This window comes from Cebidichthys violaceus, unplaced genomic scaffold (assembly GCF_023349555.1).
Source record: "Cebidichthys violaceus isolate CVI_PGR_0920_01 unplaced genomic scaffold, fCebVio1.0.p SCAF_159, whole genome shotgun sequence".
Lineage (NCBI taxonomy): Eukaryota > Metazoa > Chordata > Actinopteri > Perciformes > Stichaeidae > Cebidichthys > Cebidichthys violaceus.
Genome location: NW_027176328.1, coordinates 17501 through 36706, shown reverse-complemented (window position 1 = coordinate 36706; position 19206 = coordinate 17501). Strand labels below are relative to the sequence as shown.

The following is a 19206-nucleotide window of genomic DNA, read 5'->3' as shown; positions in this document are numbered from 1 at the left end:
TGGACCGGTCACATCGGAGAGGTTAAACCCCGGCCTTGTGCTTCATCCACACAAAGTGTATTTAAATGATTATTAAAGTTAGTTGGGCCTAACATGAGGATTAGTGGGTAAGTGTGGACAACAAAAGTGAAAGTAAAAGGTGTGGTCACTCATTAGCAGGGAGAAGTCAGCGGAGTCTTTTTAAATAGTGAAGATTAAAAGGTAGACGCAGATGGACAATGGAGCTGTGGCCTTGTCTTAATCCACCTGTTGAGACGGGGCAGCGTCTTTGTCCGGGCCTTCTGCTCGGGGCCTTCAGATAAACCTCTGACTTGCACCACAAATGCTCCGTCCAAACCGCTCTCAATAGCTGTTAAAGGGGCTTCCTAATACGCTTTGTGCGTGGTGCAGCTGTTTCATGGGTTGCCAGACGGAAAGAAAAAAAAAGTTGCTGTTAAAGTTGCTCGAGGGCCTCAAAAAGAGAAGAGAAATGTTTTATTCTGTCATGTCGGACTGGGCTTCAGAAGGAGTCCCGTTCAGAGTGTGACCTGGCCGTGCCAGACGCCTCAAGGACTTCACGTGAACCCGTCAGTCATAAACCAGAACCTCCATCCAGACCTCATTAGGTCTCCATTAGAAGGACGTTTCTCTCAACTACTCTCCTTAAAAATCACAAGAAGAAACAAGTGTTTACTGCAACGTAACCGTTTATTTCACTCCACTACAAAATTATATAATCATCTGAACTATGATACAATCTCCACATATACATAATGTACAGTTTAAGAGAAACAGATCATGATACAGGTACATCGTTTCATATAAGACGTATAAACACGCAGGTATGCGTATGTATGCAAGGGTTTTTATTTGACTTTTCAAAAGGTTACTTTGATTATATTCCTCAACTAAATATAATACTGACGTGAAGAAGAAGTAGAATCAGACCACATGAGAGTACATTCTAACGGTCTCTCAGTGATCCGTCAAATGAACAGAGTTAAAGTACCACAGAAGAAGTGCAGCTTCTGAAAGATGGATCAGAGTTAGTGCGTAGTTTCCTGTAGCTGGTGATGTCGTGAACATCTCTTCTCACTGGTATCTTGTGGTACTTCTGTCTGTCCTTGTCCAGAGTTGTGTCCTCTACTGAGGACCTGTGGGTCTGACGGGGCAGTGGAGGTGGAAACCTGGGTTTGATGTGTTGGAGTCTGGATGTATTAACATCTGGAGGAAAAAGCTTTGTGAATAAAAAATAAAATAAAATAATAAAATAATTGATTCATCAATCCAACCGTTGTTTAACTATTGTTGTGTAAACACTGGCAGTCGATATCTGAAGTAGAACTAGAGGTAAAAACACACTTAGTAAGAAATACCAGCAATGTGACGTTACATCGGTACTTAAATATGTGAAATATGTCAACTGCATTTTCAGGGTGAGAGAGGCCACTATGACCATATTATATACTGTGTGTGTGTGTGTGTGTGTGTGTATACACACACACACACACACACACACACACACACACACACACACACACACACACACACACACACACACACACACACACACACATATACACATCACTATGCAAGGACTCTCGGCTGACTCGTCTAATCTTGTTTTGGGTGAAGTTCATTCACACATTGCTGTGATTTGGATGAACAGTGGGACCGTCTGACAGCCCAGCATCGCCTCATATTTGCTACATCTGTAAAGCACACGTCTTAAAGTCACTAAAGGAGCTACTAACATTATGGTATCATTATTGTTTCCGTATTAAAGAACAGGAATGAAAGTTTACACATCTGACCAAACACCGTCTCCATCCCAAGAAAAACTATTTGGCAAATCCTAAAGTAGAACCAGAGAGCAGAGATCTCCTCAGAGGCGTCTGAGTATCGCTTCTTGCAAGAAGCTGAACAACAGAATACATCTTTTCTTTAGTAGGGTCGCTTGAAGAAGAAGGAAGCTTGAAGAAAACGGTTTGGAAGCAAAAGAACAGCTCAGTATGACACCTCATCATGTCACATTCATCTCACCCACAGAAGTCCTACACTTCTCCACACAAGCCCCAGAAACATGCATCATCACTCATGTACTGCTGGTTCAACAGCTCTACAGCACATGTAATGATCTGAGATAGATGTGAGACACACTGGATCCAAAGACTTCCTAAGGTCCCCACAGACAGGAGAGGTGAGCGGTGACCCAAACCAACCACAACGTGCCACACTTCTGCTTCTCTAGGGCAATACAACACACAAACAATCAAACATATAGCTGTCAAAATGAGTAGAACAAATCTAACCTTTGTGTTTGATTATTGTGTATGATGGAATATGTAGGGCCTTTGATGAAATCAGCTGGCATTCGGTCATGAAGTGAGCACTGGCACTGTGTCTGATGAGTCTGATGAGTCTGATGAGTCTGATGAGTCTGATGTGTCTGATGTGTCTGATGTGTCTGATGAGTCTGATGAGTCTGTGTCTGATGAGTCTGTGTCTGATGAGTCTGTGTCTGATGAGTCTGTGTCTGATGAGTCTGTTGAGTCTGATGAGTCTGTGTCTGATGAGTCTGTGTCTGATGAGTCTGTGTCTGATGAGTCTGATGAGTCTGTGTCTGATGAGTCTGATGAGTCTGTGTCTGATGAGTCTGATGAGTCTGTGTCTGATGAGTCTGATGAGTCTGTGTCTGATGAGTCTGATGTGTCTGATGAGTCTGTGTCTGATGAGTCTGATGTGTCTGATGAGTCTGTGTCTGATGAGTCTGATGAGTCTGTGTCTGATGTGTCTGATGAGTCTATGTCTGATGAGTCTGATGAGTCTGTGTCTGATGTGTCTGATGAGTCTGTGTCTGATGAGTCTGATGAGTCTGATGAGTCTGATGAGTCTGATGAGTCTGATGAGTCTGATGAGTCTGGGTCCAGCTCCTGTTCTGACGAATCCCCTCAAAGTGCAGTGTTTGGTCCCATCACCTCTAAGAACTAAATGAATGGTGTGGCCATGATTCTGAATGAGACACGGTTCATCCCTAAAGCCTCAGTGCTTTTATTCAGTACAGTCTTTCTTTGCAGACCTCGTTTCTCACTTCAGGGCCTGGAGGAGAAGTTGATTCCCGTCACCATCTTCTGGATCTTCTCCTCGTTCCTCAGTATGTTGGACCTCACAGCACAAATCTTGTCCTGCTGGTCCTTGATCAGCTGCTCCAGCTCCACGAGCTCCGACTTCAGAGGCTCCACCGCCCTGTCCGTCGCTCTGCAGCGTTAGTGTTCAAATGCACACAAACAGACGATCACACAGATCAAACACAGGTTGAGAAAGAGAAACTAACCCTAACCCTAACCCAGCAAACACAGTAACGGAACGAGCAGCTGTTACTCAAGCAGCCACCTTAGAGCTGCTCATCACTTTTCATTCAAGAGATCGAATCACACAACATTTAAGATGACAGGGGGTGACCGTGGCTAAGTGGAGAGCAGGGCCGCCTTTCAATCAGAGGGTCGGTGGTTCAATCCCCGGCTCCTGCTCTGCTAGTCTCATGTCAATGTGTCCTTGAGCAAGACACTTGACCCCACAATGTCTCCCGTAGCTGCGTCTACGGTGTGTAGATAGATACTGGATTGTAAGTCGCTTTGGATAAAAGCGTCTGATAAATGACTGTAATGTAATGTAATGACAGTGTGACCTGTGTTTCATGCTAAGATACATTATGAAGGTAAATTCAGTGTTAAGAGAGCTCCCTGCACGAGAAAGCTTCGGCGTGTTGTGTGCGAGCCGACCTCACCTCTGCTCCTGCAGCAAGGCCTGTGCGTGCTCCTTGTTCTCCCGCCGCCAGGTGTGCAGCTCAGCCTGCATGGCGTCCACGTCCTCCTGTATGTAGTCCATGATCTTACCCAGCGGCAGGGCGCTGCGGCACACCGTCTGGATGGACGAGCGGAGCCGCTCGATTTCCCGCGTCACCATGTCACGCTCTTTCTTCCTCGCCGCTTCAGACACCACGTTCTGGAAGGGAGGAGGAGGAGGAAATCGTTAAGTGCTGTTAACTTACAACATTTGCAGGAGAGCGCTGTACATGTTGGTATTTGAGGAACGATTTATCCAGATGCAGGGCTTCAAAGGTCGGACGGCGTTATCAGCTGTAACAGTCGTATGAGAGCAGCGGAGAGTATTAATGCTCTGAATATCAATATAACACACACACACACACATACACACACACACACGTGCTTCCAAATCATAATAAACCCTCTTTAGGAATTCTACCTTTGCCAGCAGAGGCTCAAATGTCCAGAACCAGAGCCAGGCTGCATTTAGTGGTTTAGGATTTCAAGGCTGAAAATGTTAGGCAGGAATTCACCAACCTAGCTGTATATATAAAGATCAAAGGTGCTGCTGAACTGTGTTGGCCAAAAGTAGGGGAACTGGTTGATGAAGGCCTCCAGTGTATGGTGTGTGTGTGTGTGGTTGTTGGGGGGATGGGGGGGGTCACCATATCCAAATTACACTCTGTCCCTCAATGGCAAAAAGGAGGGGAGGGGGGGGGTATCAGGGATAGCCCTCCTCAGGCAGGGAGCAAATCCAAGGATGTTTGCTCAGCTGGACTTCACAAGGACACACACACACACACACACACACACACACACACACACACTCTCTCTGGGTCTTTAAGTCTTGTTTATTTTAGTAACCAGCTGTGGCAGTGGGGTTATTTTACTACAGTATTGAGTAACAACTACTACACTTATGGCTCCTTTCTAGTTCAGCCCGTGGATGTATACCGGTGGGCTCCACAGATGGAGCACCTGCCTTCACATTCAGGACGGTGTGTCGACCGAGTGACGGCTTCCTCTTCACAACACGCAGCCTGTCACACGCTGGCACACATCCTTATCGAGCCATCTCAGAACAAACCAAACAGCTCAGTAATTACAGCTCGACTGGACACGACCACACCGCAGGGATGACATCAAGCGGCACCGTTTGCCATCTTGTCTTTTACAGGAAGGCAAGTACAAATTTCCGACAGCCTCGCTCTTTGTTAGCTCCTGGAGGCGGTTCAGGAGTGTGAGGGGTTGAAGCTCCTGGGCCCGGCGCTCCCCTCACAAGGTGGGTGGCTTTCCACCGGGCGCTCCGGACCCGCAGCTAGACAAACACTCCACGGCTCATTCGGCCTGCCTGGCTGCGGTCTGGTCTGCGCGGCCCAGACGGGACCCGTGGCTTCATTCCATTTGCCGTCCTCTTCGCTACCCTGCCCCTCGACCCCGCCCCCCTCCCTCTCCTTCTCTGCTGGAAAATAATAATAAAAAAAACTCGGAGTGAAAACATGACCCCTAGTTCGTGTGCACTCTGTCCAGGTGGATATAAATCACAGCTTTATGGAGGTCTCTGTCGGGGTCTACGAGACCCGTGCGCTCCTAGTTTTCCTTTTTCTCACCCAGATCACAGAACAATATTTAGACGTGGTGACCGCGGAGGAGCAGGAGGTGAGGGAGGAGGAAGGGTGGAGACGGGGAAAGGTTTTCCCATTATCTCAGACTGATGAAAGCCCCAGGCAATGGGGAAGACACAGGCTGGAGCTACAACGGGCAGGTGGACTACTGGGGGGTTGGTTTTGAGTTTCATACCTACAGAACCGTCTCGTACACTGAGATGTCTCCATCTTGTGGTAGTACATAAATAAAGACTTTCATCAGTACTTACAGTATGTTGTTGGACTACAGTTGTTGAGTTGAAATCTTTCATCTTCACTACAACCTCTCTGCTCAGGTCTCCAACAGCATGAAACCACTTCACCTGGTTATCGGCTTCGTTTGGAAGTCGGTGCAGATGTGTGATTCATGGACTGGAGGCAGGAGGAAGACATTCCTCAGTCTGCTTTGACAAGAAAAACGGCGCGCATGGACAGAAGCCGTCAGCGGCGGAGCAACCTCTGGAGTACCATTAGCTGGGAAAGCAATCATTTAGACGCTAGCTGACAGCGAGAGATTAGCCTCCGTCAGACGGAGAGACGCTTCATTAGTGGACATTAATCGGCTTCACTTGGAGGATGAGGGACAATCGGTAGAGCCACGTGACAACATTCACGTTATAGTCGTCACAGTAGGTTGAGCTCAAATGTCACTCTTTATGAAGTCAAGCTAACTGCTCTCCCAGCATCACAAACACACACAAAGATGATTGAAGACAACATGCAACGACTTCAGAGCTTCTGGGGAACAATTCTACTGACTGCTAGTGACCATCTGAAGACACTGATGCGCATCCCAGTGGTTCTGACAACGAGTTCCCCGTAGGAGGTCTGCTGAGCCAGGGAGCGAAGCACACAATGAGTGTGGGGCTCTGGGACGTCGTTTATGGGCTTCCTCGTCATTTTTCATAGCGGGCCGCTCAAAAGTCCAGCTAGATCATAAAAATAGCTGGGAGTCAGTGAGGTGAGGCTACAGGATGTTGTTGTAGGGCCACTGCAGCCCCTTGGGGAGACAATCGAGATCACCACCCCGGACTACGAGGTGGACTGACAGAAACCTTCCAAAGGGTCCAACTGCAGTAAGGAAATGGAAACTGGATTTTGTTTTTAAGATGTTGCTCATCATTCAAACATTTTCGTGGAGAGAAAAGGCGATTTAGAAAGGTTGGAAGATGCTACTTCTGATCAGAAGCGCACGCTTGAGGTCTGGCCGGTTGACAGATCGCGGGTGCTTCAGGTAGGTACTCCTCATGAACCGGACCCCACGCCTCCAACGAGTCAATATGACCCCTACAAAGTAATATGACTAATGGAATGCCACAGGGCCATTTCCTTATGTTTCCACAAAAAGATGTTTATAAAGACACAGAGGTCTGCAGAGACGAGTATTTATTTTCTTGACAATTCTGCAGAGAGTATTCTGGCCCTTCTGCTCCGTGACTCTCACTCAACAGCGATCCATTCGAATGCCACGGGGTTTATTTATACACTACAAACCTTCATCAAGGCTAATTTGGTGGGGGTGAAGAAAAGGGGGGAAAGAGTACACACAAAAATCTTATGAAAACGCAGCTGCTGCAAGGGGCAGATTCTGTCTAAATAAAAAGAGAGCTATCTTGGAATAATATACAATACCGCCGAGGGGGTCACGAGGAAGGGCACCCCCATAAATATACAGCAAATTCTTCAGTCACACACTGTGGTGGGACACGACGAATACAATCATTCGCCTGTCCAAGAATTCCCTGTATTTACATTACTGCAATGTGGCAAATGGGCCCTGGCTTAAACAATAGCTAGAATAATTCAGAAATGACAAAGAACATGAATTACGATGTGGGTCAGAATGTATGGTTTGGATTTTCATGAAATATATGAAATGGTGCAGCGGTGGCCATTTGTTTTGACTGAACGTGAAGGCGGATCTTAAATCAGGCCGGCTTGTGACTCTGTTGTGATGAACAGCGGCAGCTGAAATCTCAAACCCGTCATTGAATGAGGAAGCTCAATGTTTACATTTTTCACCCTGCGTGTTTTACCGTGATTACAAGAAAAAACTACTCAATTAGGTTGACCTCTCCACCCTTTCATGTCAGGAAGGAAGTCATTACGGTTCTTTATACAGCTGACGAGGTGAGGCCAGTCATGATGGAGGGCTGGACTGGTCCTGGGTCCAGACCCGGTTAGAAGCTGCGTGTGCAGGATGCTCCGAGATGAAGCTCTGAACACTGAGGAGGCTCCTTTAACAGAATTAGGATGAACTGTGCTCACGCTCCACAAAGAGCATCTCTATCTGGGACCTTTTCCTGTGAGTCTGTGCATGTATGTTTCGGTGCACAGTTTCTTTACATTCATTCTTTTTAAGAGAAAAGTTGACAAAGTAACAACGTAATCCCAATAATCACACATGTGTTTAAAATGGCACCAAAACATACTGGAATCACTTCATCTTACTTAAGAATCAAATGTTTGCTCACAGACAGGACACACCTCCTTTTACTGTGAGAAACAAACTCTTGATTAGGGTGCAGGAGTCTATTTTTATTTAAATCAGGCTATAATGAGCTGGAGAGCCTTGTCATGACGTGACGATATTCACACATACTCACACACACACACACACACACACACACACACACACGGTTAAATGGCAAAGCTTGAGACAACCTCAGGTGAGTTACGAGGGATGCTGTCTGAGGCCGCCGTTAGGAGGAGATGGATCGGGGGATTTCTTTTGCATGAGTGACGGTCCAAAACAGAGCATCCATCAGAGTCAGGGTGGTCAGCAAGGAAGGAGTACGCCTCAGTGGAGAGGACCACCCAAAGCAGACAGCGTACGCCACCTCACACCACGGACTGCAGACCTAACTGTAGGCTTCACACGATCCACGCTCACAATAACAACGAGAGGCGGCTCTCTCTGCCGCTGATGAATAAACTGACGGAGGGCACTGCATGATCAACAGCAGTAATGAGTCACCGTGAAGAAGAAAAGTCAAATACGAAGTCTGAATCAAAGTGAAGCTGAGAAGAAAGTAGAACTTCACAAGAAGAACTGATAAGTGGGTTTAAATGGAGGACTGAAACGTCACACTGGCTGTGCGTTGTCTGTTTTCAGTACACACCAGGGGAGGCAGTGTGAACAGCCAGAACAAGAGTGCTCTGAGAGCTAGTCTCCAAGACGGCAGATACCCTTCAACTGTACACAGAACAGAGACGTCTGTAATAATACAACTAATTAAGCATACCTACGATATTGAGCAACCCCAGAAAACGTCTCGTTTTGCTCCAGACATCTTGATGTGTGTATCGGTTGCGTGTGGTCTGTCAGAGGCCATGCTTGCTTGTCTGGTTATTAGCCCCTCGGCCTCACCGGAGGGGAGCATATTTGTGGTTACGAGGCGGTGCAATTACACCTCTCCGCTCCATTTGTTTATATCTTTCTTTTGATAATAACCAGTGTTGCACTGGGCCGTTCACTGTGGTTACAACATTTGCCCTGGAGAGCAAGCCTTCCAGACAGGCCGGCTGATAGAACGGGTGGTTTAAAGAGTCACTGATAAGAAAGAGAACCAAGCTGACACTGCCCTCTAGAGGAGAAGCAAGAGAACTACTGCTGTAGCTGCACATACCTGCTCTCTAGACTTGGGGGAGGACGGGGACAACTCGTAGTCTTTCTTGGTCTCAAGGATCTTTTTCACAAGGCCGCCTACAGCGAGAGGAGCAGTGAGAGGAATGGTGAAAGGTGTGTTTCCTCACAGCACCAGACAAGAAGACAATCAGGAGAACATGTGGCTTTACTGCTTCTTAAAAACAGATACGACCGAGTACCGTGTTTGTCTTCACTGTCGAGTTCTTGCCCCTGAAATGGAAAGAAAATAAACATGAGATAACTATCTGATGTAATCTCATTGTATTTGAACAACTCGCCGTTCAAGTCACTTACCACCTCCACCTCAGGAGCATCCGAGGGCGGAGGGACCGCCTCCTCCACGAGAAACTGCTCGTCTCCATCCTCCTCATCCTCGGACAGCATCTTCCCGTCCATGATGACCGGTGCTGAGGGCTTGGTGCTGGACAGCCTGGTAGGCAGACAAAGAGCGTGACTCACTTCTAACTGAAGACTGTTCATAGTGTTTACTGTGAGAAGAGACATCTCGTAGACACCTTTGTCCACCGTAGCCGTTGACCGGTTAGACCTGCTCTATCATAACACAGTTACAAACGCTATCTTCATTCGGCATCGTGTTTAGTAATGTAAGCAGGGATCCATGTCTCCGCTGGCAGGGACACTGAAGAGTGTACTGAGGAAGAAGAGGAGGACGTATGCACTAGTGAACATGCGGTGAAGTCACCTCTCAGCCGGGGTCACGTCGGAGTAACTTTCCTGTTTCTTGACTCGGGGAGGAGCTGGGCGAGCACTGCCGGGTCGTGGTATCCGCCTGCAGATTAAAAAGATTACACACATAACAGAAACAAGATGTCACACTAACCATTTTGCAACCAAACAGTGCATTTATGCAAGTCATTTTCACAGGCTATGTCTTATGCCAAGTCTTCTCTGTGGTTTGCCAGATGTCCACTTTGTGACGGCTTCACCGACTCATTCACATTTCAGGACGATAATTGTTGCTCGGAACACAAAACACTCACAACAAACACAGCGATAATACAGCCGCCCGGCCAATCGACTGTCTCCCAATAGTTGGTTGAAACACAAAAACATTGGTAATGAAAAGGCAATGATTAGTGGAGTAGTGTAATCTACTGGAACAGGAACAAACTCCAACCAGCCTAAAGCAACTGGATACAATGCAAAGTAATAACATTCTACTGTTGGCCTCTTTGTTCACACTGTTAAACACCTTCTAGAACAGACGACCTGCTGCTTTATCCTTCATCATTATTGTTCTCATCATGTGAAAAATAAGACATTACCCCATAGTTGAAATAACATCTTAAATCTGCTTTAAAACACTAACTGATGCGTTTCACTTTATTATTGCTTTACAGCTGTTGGTGTTCACAGATGTACACGTTCATGTTGGACAGATAATTGTGAGAGCAGCTTCGATATTCACAGTGAGAGTTCTTCTATTGTTTGACAGTTGGTGGGAGCGGTGTTTGTGTTTTTGAAGTGAAGAGTGATACTAGAGCCTGTACCTCAGCAGAGTGCTGGTAGAGTGAGTAACGTCGACTGTTGGCTGTACAGACCTGGAGGTCACGGCGGACGGCACCGAGGAGCCGGCAGCGTCTCCATTCTCCTGGGGAGCAGGTCTCTGAGCCAGCAGAGCATCTCCGTCTGTGAAAGGACTTCTAGTTAGCTCAGTGGAATATAGCAAAAGATCAGATCCATCCTCGGCGTGGTGGACGCTGACACTAAAGTACACACCTTCACAACAAGTTCATACACTACCTTCTATGGCTTTAATGCTACCAATCTGACAACGCTACAGCTAGATCACACTGCATTAGTAGTAGCATTGTACCTTCAGCCGTTGACTTTCAACCCATTAAGGCTGACTTGTGACTCCACTCATCCCTTCACACACTCTAAACTCTGAGCAGGAGAGTTGGGCTCGGCTCATCCATGGCCTTAACTCTTAACCTTTCTGGAGTTTCAAACTTTTTGTTTATTTCTGCGAATGTCCTTAACTCACCTACTGCTTCTACTGGACTGCGTAAGGAGGGGGTCAGGTCACGTGGTCAGGGCTTCTTTGAGGATGTGCTCCTTGTCTTCTAGGAGAGTTTAGTCTAGGTCGGTAGCTTTAGTGATCCCGTAAAGCCCCCGAGACATTGTATCAGATATTGAGCGTTACTAATAAACCTGACTGACACCTTAAAAAAGCAGATTGTTGCTCTAAATCAGTTGTAATGTCACTCAGTCCCTCAGTGAGAGGTCGTACTCTGTGGCTCAATGTGGAGCCTGAACTCAAAGCACTCATTGGGGAACACTTCTTGATCCTCGTGCTGTCACTACTGAATTAGTAGGGCGCTTACTTAAAAGTCACAACCACATATGGGTTATTTGGTTTATTTATGGAATTGATCAATTTCAATACTGTCTTTTTTTTATTATTGAAATTTACCAAGGCAATCCTCAAAATGCATTTTAGATCAAGCGCAGCAAGTGTTTCCTGTCATGTTGACACCGTTCTAGTGTGAATGTAAAACGAGACAGAGAGAACGATTACCTCCCTCGCTGTCAGACTCATCTGTTGGAGAGCAGAGACACAAGAGGCATTGTTAGTTTCATTAACTATGAGAATCGTTATAGATCAATGTGACATGCAAAGATGGAGTGTGAAGAAGTGAACCAATAGGCTGTTTATCTTTGTAATGTTTGCTTTCTTAATGTCAGTGGTATGAAGCCAACAGTGGTCCTGATGAGTCACCACTACCTCCCACTCAGTGAACCCAGTCTGTGACTTTATTAGACACGTGGTGGAGTGCAAACAGAAAGCCTTCATCTGTAAAGCTGGACGTACTAAGAGCCCCTCTGTCAATAACTAAAGTGCAGTTACTTCAGCCAGCTGCTTCACTATGTGAGATATGCCTCATTGGTGTAGCTGATTAAAATATGGTGTGGGGGAGAAAGGATGGGATTACCTTGACCTCCAATTTTGGGTCTCCGCCTCTGCCCTTTGGCAGATGCAGGCCGAGGTATTCTAGCTGGACTGTCAGACTGTGAGAGAAGCAAAGACAAGCAGGCAAAGGACACAAGTTTAGGACAAGAAGCACTGGAAAGAACACGTCACTCACTGGTGGGTGATTTGGAGGAGCACTGTCTTGTGCCATCCTTTCATGATCAGTCATCATTTTCTTTGGTGAGCTGGAGGTACACTGAGGTACAGTATAGTGAAATTAAGCCCCAATAAACATGGAAATGATTGTTTAAACCTGGCATACAGAGAGACCTCTGCTATGGGAATTCAGTTGGTTGCAATCTGCAACCACACCACTAGATGTCACTATATCCTCACACTGGTCTCGTAAACTACCGACACACCCTGAAGTATCATACTAATAATAAAAAACATTGGAATTTAATAAAGAAGTGTTAGAACGCCCCTTAAAGGAGCAGCAAAGCAAAGCTAATAGAAAACAAACAAACTGTGAATCTCAGATTAAGATCTTACCTGATTCTCAACTGCTTCACCAGGCTGCAAAGAACACAACATTACCCACCAGTAAGAACTCATATCATACAGGTAACAAGAGGAAACAGGACCTCACGTCTGCTAAACACTATAGCCCAAATTAAGACACTAACAAGCAGCCAGCCACCCCAACGCCACAGCAATCAATAGTCACTGCATTCTAAACAGAGATGCACTGTAAAGCTCTAATGTTCTAATGTTCTATGCATTCTGCTTCTGCAGGGTTCAATACCTCATCATCTGGTTTTGGTTCCTTGTAAGAATAAGAGGCACAACATTAAATAAAAATAATAAAAAAGGTACAGGGATCAGCTCTGTGCATCGTGAACTGGCTGACTCACACCATGACTGATGAGTTGGTTCCAATGATAATCAATGTGTCAAGTATGACATTCATGACAACAGAAGGAACTCACCGCTGGCACAGGTTTGGCTGTCTTGCTAGGCTCAGGGCTGGCTTCCTCTGACACTCTGGCCTACACACACACACACGCACGCACGCACGCACGCACGCACGCACGCACGCACGCACGCACGCACGCACGCACACACACACACACACACACACACACACACACACACACACACACACACACACACACACACACACACACACACACACACACACACACACTAAATAATAGCATTCGTTGCTGACATTTACCATGTGCGTGGGGTTAAGGTGTGTGTGTGTGTGTGTGTGTGTGTGTGTGTGTGTGTGTGTGTGTGTGTGTGTGTGTGTGTATATATATATACAGTTGTGGTCAAAAGTTTACATACACTTGTAAAGAACATAATGTCATGGCTCTCTTGAGTTTCCAGTTATTTCTACAACTCTGATTTTTCTCTGATAGAGTGATTGGAACAGATACTTCTTTGTTACAAAAAACATTCATGAAGTTTGGTTCTTTCATGACTTTATTATGTGTTAACAGAAAAAGTGACAAAATCTGCTGGGTCAAAAATATACATACAGCAACATGAATTAGCAATTTTGGTGACTTAGAAAGTTGTGTCAATGAAATGAGCTTCATAGCATGGCCTCTTAACTTCTTGTGAGTGATTATGAGTGACTACAGCTGGTGACTTCTCTGAGGCCATTTAAATAGGGCTCATTGGATACAAACGCCCACAAACGCTACAATGGGAAAGTCAAAGGAGCTCAGGATGGATCTGAAAAAGCGAATCATTGACTTGAACAAGTCAGGAAAGTCACTTGGAGCCATTTCAAAGCAGCTGCAGGTCCCAAGAGCAACAGTGCAAACAATTGTTTGTAAGTATAAAGTGCATGGCACTGTTTTGTCACTGCCACGATCAGGAAGAAAACGCAAGCTATCACCTGCTGCTGAGAGAAAATTGGTCAGGAGGGTGAAGAGTCAACTGAGAACCACCAAAAAGCAGATCTGCCAAGAATTAGAAGCTGCTGGAACACAGGTGTCAGTGTCCACAGTCAAGCGTGTTTTGCATCTCCATGGACTGAGAGGCTGCCGTGCAAGAAGGAAGCCCTCGCTCCAAAAGCGGCACCTTAAGGCTCGACTGAAGTTTGCTGCTGATCACGTGGACAAAGATAAGACCTTCTGGAGGAAAGTTCTGTGGTCAGACGAAACAAAAATCGAGCTGTTTGGCCACAATGCCCAGCAATATGTTTGGAGGAGAAAAGGTGAGGCCTTTAACCCCAAGAACACCATGCCTACCGTCAAGCACGGTGGTGGTAGTATTATGCTGTGGGGCTGTTTTGCTGCCAATGGAACTGGTGCTTTACAGAGAGTAAATGGGATAATGAAGAAGGAGGATTACCTTCAAATTCTTCAAGATAACCTAAAATCATCAGCCCGAAGGTTGGGTCTTCAGCGCAGTTGGGTGTTCCAACAGGACAATGACCCCAAACACACATCAAAAGTGGTAATGGAATGGCTAAATCAGGCTAGAATTAGGGTTTTAGAATGGCCTTCCCAAAGTCCTGACTTAAATCCCATTGAGAACATGTGGACAATGCTGAAGAAACAAGTCCATGTCAGAAAGCCATCAAATTTAACTGAACTGCACCAATTCTGTCAAGAGTGGTCAAAGATTCAACGAGAAGCTTGCCAGAAGCTTGTGGATGGCTACCAAAAGCGCCTAATTGAAGTGAAAATGGCCAAGGGACATGTAACCAAATATTAGCACTGCTGTATGTATATTTTTGACCCAGCAGATTTGATCACTTTTTCTGTTAACCCATAATAAAGTCATGAAAGAACCAAACTTCATGAATGTTTTTTGTGACAAAGAAGTATCTGTTCCAATCACTCTATCAGAGAAAAATCAGAGTTGTAGAAATAACTGGAAACTCAAGAGAGCCATGACATTATGTTCTTTACAAGTGTATGTAAACTTTTGACCACAACTGTATATAGATGGATAGATGGATAGATATTATAGATAGATATTATAGATAGATAGATAGATATTATAGATATAGATAGATATTATAGATATAGATAGATATTATAGATATAGATAGATATTATAGATATAGATAGATAGATATTATAGATATAGATAGATAGATATTATATAGATAGATAGATAGATAGATAGATATTATATAGATATAGGATAGATAGATAGATATTATATAGATATAAGATAGATAGATAGATATTATATAGATATAAGATAGATAGATAGATATTATATAGATATAAGATAGATAGATAGATATTATATAGATATAAGATAGATAGATAGATATTATATAGATATAAGATAGATAGATAGATATTATATAGATATAAGATAGATAGATAGATATAAGATAGATAGATAGATATTATATAGATATAAGATAGATAGATAGATATTATATATATATAAGATAGATAGATAGATATTATATATATATAAGATAGATAGATAGATATTATATATATAAGATAGATAGATAGATATTATATATATAAGATAGATAGATAGATATTATATATATATTATATATATATATATTTGTATACATAATACATACCTTGCTATTGCCACTCTCTGCACTGTTCCTCTCTTCCCGCTCTTTGTCTCTGTCTCTCCGCTTGTCCTTGTCTCTCTCCCGCTCTCCGTGAGAATCTCTCCTCTTATCCCGGCCTTTGTCTCTCTCCTTGTCTTTTCCCCTCTCTCTGTCCTTCTCTTTGACTCGTCCTTTGTCTTTGTCCTTGTCTCGCTCCCGGTCCCGGCTCTTGTCTTTGTCTCGGTGGTGCTTTTCGGAGGGCTCCCTGTCACGGTGCTGCTCCTTCTCCCCGTCTCTGCGTCGGCTCTCCTGCTCTTTGGGCCGGTCTGGGTCCTTCTGGTCCCGGCTCCCGCTGCGCTCCGTAATGGTTTTCTTCTCCTGGAGTAGAAACACAGACGGTACATTTTACACTGGATGTAGGACTGAGCAGTGTGTAGATACATCATTAGAGCAGGCGAAGGACTCTCACCTCTCTATCAAGATGACGCTCACGTCCCTCCCTGTTTTCCTTGTCCTGGGACCTGGAGGTGCCGGCCTTGGTCTTTATGTCCACCTTCTCTCCTGCAAGCACTCGCTTCACTGCATCGTCACTGGACATCTGTAACCCAGGACCAGGACAACCCTTCAGTTTGCAGTTTCAATTCTTGAATGGGCTTCTGTTTTCTTTTGAAAACAATCATTTCAGATCGACGGATTCGTCCGAATGACTTTGTGAATTTCTCATTCTTTCAAGTAAATTGCACGTGTTTTGGCACGTGTGCAAAAAAACTGTCAACAATTTGGACATTCTTTCATCGTTTGAGCGTCACATGCTAAATGAATCATTCAATAATCTATATCTGTCAGACATACGTGTGTATGATTTTATATGAAAGATCAACGGTTTCTGTTTACTGTACATGTAAGTAATTGCAACACAAATTAATTTACTGTATACATACAAATGTGTATCTACATATTATACAGTATTGACTTTTCCCAGTCAGCTTGTACCCACTGTTGAAGTCAGAATCTATAGAGCTATTCATTACAGCATTCATCTGGACACACAGTGAGCACTCAGTGTCGACAAGAAGAACAACGGAGCAGAGATTTGAAGATCACACGTTTGGCAGGATCTAAACATACGCGACACATTCGCCAATTCACCGACATAATAACTCGGTTCTGAAGCACGGATGAAATGTTTGGGAGAGTTACGACCATTTGTAGACACACAATGCAGTTGTGACATCCATGAAACAGCTGTGACTCACTTACAGTTCAGATATATTATAAGTAGCTGAGGAAAACTACAGCAATAATATCAATGAGTAACATTAAGTGTTTGAATATTTAACAAGGAGGATGGCATTCTTTTAATGGATTTATCGACAAGCACATATTGGACCAGTTGAGTTGTCCGACTGACTCAGATTACCCTCACTTATCTGAAAGGTTCTCACTTTCAGAGCTAAATGTACTCTATTAAACATAGGACGTCTTTTAAAGAACAACAGAACAGATGAGCTGGTCCCCATTGGACCAGCTCATCTGTTTACACTCCTCCTCCAGGGTTCAATTAAAATATGTCAACGTTTTCTCTGGGGTGGCTAGACAATACTCCCAAGAGCACAATATTTCAACACGCAGTGAAAAACATGTTTTAAATGTAGTGTCATAATGACATTGCTTCGCCAGATGGAGACTGGAGACATTGGAGAGTGAGCATTTATCTTTTCAGTGTGTGTGTGTGTGTGTGTGTGTGTGTGTGTGTGTGTGTGTGTGTGTGTGTGTGTGTGTGTGTGTGTGTGTGTGTGTGTGTGTGAACACACACCTTGTTGATGCAGCACTTGGCCATGGCCTGCAGCAGCTCGTTGGTTCTCTCAGGCTCGTGTCCGGCCACGATGCGCGCTGGCTTTGCCACCAGGGGCTCACCACTCACCAGCATCACCACATCGATCGCTTTCTGGAGGAACACGATCTTGGAGTCCTTCTCCTACAAAAGGAAAGAAGATGTCGTGATGAACAAGATGTTGGCTTTTGTAAGGCAGCAGGAAAAGTGTAAAACCTGAATTTCTAACAACGGCTTCCTTCACAAACAGAAGAACAAACAGCCACACCTCTTTCATTTAATTCCAGATGAATGAGCCTGCTGAGCAGTGCTCCTAGTCTGTCAGACCTCTGTGTGACATATGGTGACAGGCTGGCCGTGCAGCGCTGATCCCTCCACTGATGACATTTCTGTTGAGTGACAGGCCCTCTAGACAACTTATAGAAAACATAATTTACATCAAATATTAGAGATACAGAGAGTGAGGGAATTAAGGGCGATGTGCTTTTCACATAACAGATGACAGAAACACACAACAGTGTGATCTCTAGAAATACGATGTTTGTCTCCACAAACACCTGAAATAGGAATGAGTACAGAGTTATCCATGTGTTGCTCAACCAGGGTGAAAGTGAAGCCGTACTTACAGGTTGTAAGGAAGAGAAACTGGACACAAAATACTATTCTCACGGATTTATCCCACAAAAAACAGAGGTGTAACTTTGGTGTCATCTCCAAATCTGCTCTTTATGGTGTGAAAAACAGCCAAGAGACCATAGCTCCCTGTGAGCAACACAGAGAGAGGATGTATGCTTTCACCTCTGGTCTACCAAAATCAAATCAGATATCATTAACAATTGACTGTTCATTTTGAAATCTGTTCCTTGTTCATAAAGCACTAAGTGGTCTCTCACAAAGCCCTCACCCGAAGACTCGTTGTGTCCCGGAGGAACCAGCTCCTCCTCACACCGACCTCTGTGTTCAGGAGGCTTTGAGCTTCTACCTGCCAGAGGGTCTGAGCCTACAGCAGCTGACTGCGTTTGATGTTTTCAAACGTATGCATTAAGACGACTTATTAAATAAAATGTAGGCGTAATGCTACATGACATTTCATGGTCTAGCAATTTAATTGAGATTATGGGAGCTCATGCCTGAGAGGGCTTGTGGTCGCCATGATTAACATTTCAGGGATATATATATTAATGTTTTCTTTCTTATACTCTGTCTGCCTGTCTCTCTATCTGAAAGACAAATACGTTCCTACTTAGAAGACAGTAAGTTAGACATGAACTTGATCGAATACAAGAGCCCAAAATGTCAGCATTTAAAACAAATTAATTTCTTTTGATCATTAACAATAAATATGTTTCAGAAAGCAAAGCATTCAATATATGAATGATAAATTAACATATTCAGGGGAAGGGGTGGACTCTCCTGTTTGGGGGGGGGGGGTTCTCCCTCTACTCTATACCTACACTTGTCAGTTCACTTGTCTTGTGTACCTTCAACAGAAGCCCTGTGACAGACGTGCACAAGGAAACAACCACCACAATTCAACACTAATTAATCAGAGGAATGCTGTTGTGAGACATTCATCACAGCCCATGCAGCATCGTTCTATCCAGTGGTGGTTTGGGGTCAACTGTCAAGCAGCAGACTTGAGTTGTGACACTTGAAGGCCCTCTCAGTCATGTTCTCACTCAGTGAGCCACAGAGGCAGCGGGTAGAGTTACTCCCACACAGACCTCAGACTGACCCATGTGCCCACAGCTGATCTCACACACAGACAAGGCTGCTGAATATT

The 19206-nt window shown here is 44.6% G+C and overlaps 1 protein-coding gene across 5 annotated transcripts in view; it reads right to left on the bottom strand.

Moving 5' to 3' along the window:
- Positions 1-668: 668 nt before the first annotated feature.
- traf3ip1 (TNF receptor-associated factor 3 interacting protein 1) overlaps positions 669-19206 on the bottom strand; it is a 20406-nt gene continuing 1868 nt past the window's right edge. Inside the window, exons 3-17 of one of the 5 annotated variants that reach the window (XR_011102864.1) lie at positions 17406-17567; positions 16059-16187; positions 15614-15967; positions 13026-13085; positions 12589-12612; positions 12059-12134; positions 11644-11664; positions 10613-10751; positions 9805-9891; positions 9396-9531; positions 9281-9311; positions 9082-9158; positions 3767-3984; positions 2292-3237; positions 669-1203 (exon numbers count right to left, since the gene is read on the bottom strand). Coding sequence is in view for 4 of the 5 variants with exons in the window: in XM_068710520.1 (XP_068566621.1) it covers positions 3072-3237; positions 3767-3984; positions 9082-9158; positions 9281-9311; positions 9396-9531; positions 9805-9891; positions 10613-10751; positions 11644-11664; positions 12059-12134; positions 12589-12612; positions 13026-13085; positions 15614-15967; positions 16059-16187; positions 17406-17567 (1680 nt within the window). In the remaining variant the exon portion in view is untranslated. Of the gene's footprint in view, positions 3238-3766; positions 3985-9081; positions 9159-9280; positions 9312-9395; positions 9532-9804; positions 9892-10612; positions 10752-11643; positions 11665-12058; positions 12135-12588; positions 12613-13025; positions 13086-15613; positions 15968-16058; positions 16188-17405; positions 17568-19206 lie in introns of all 5 variants that reach the window. The other 4 variants (XM_068710520.1, XM_068710522.1, XM_068710521.1 and 1 more) reach the window with 4 other exon arrangements.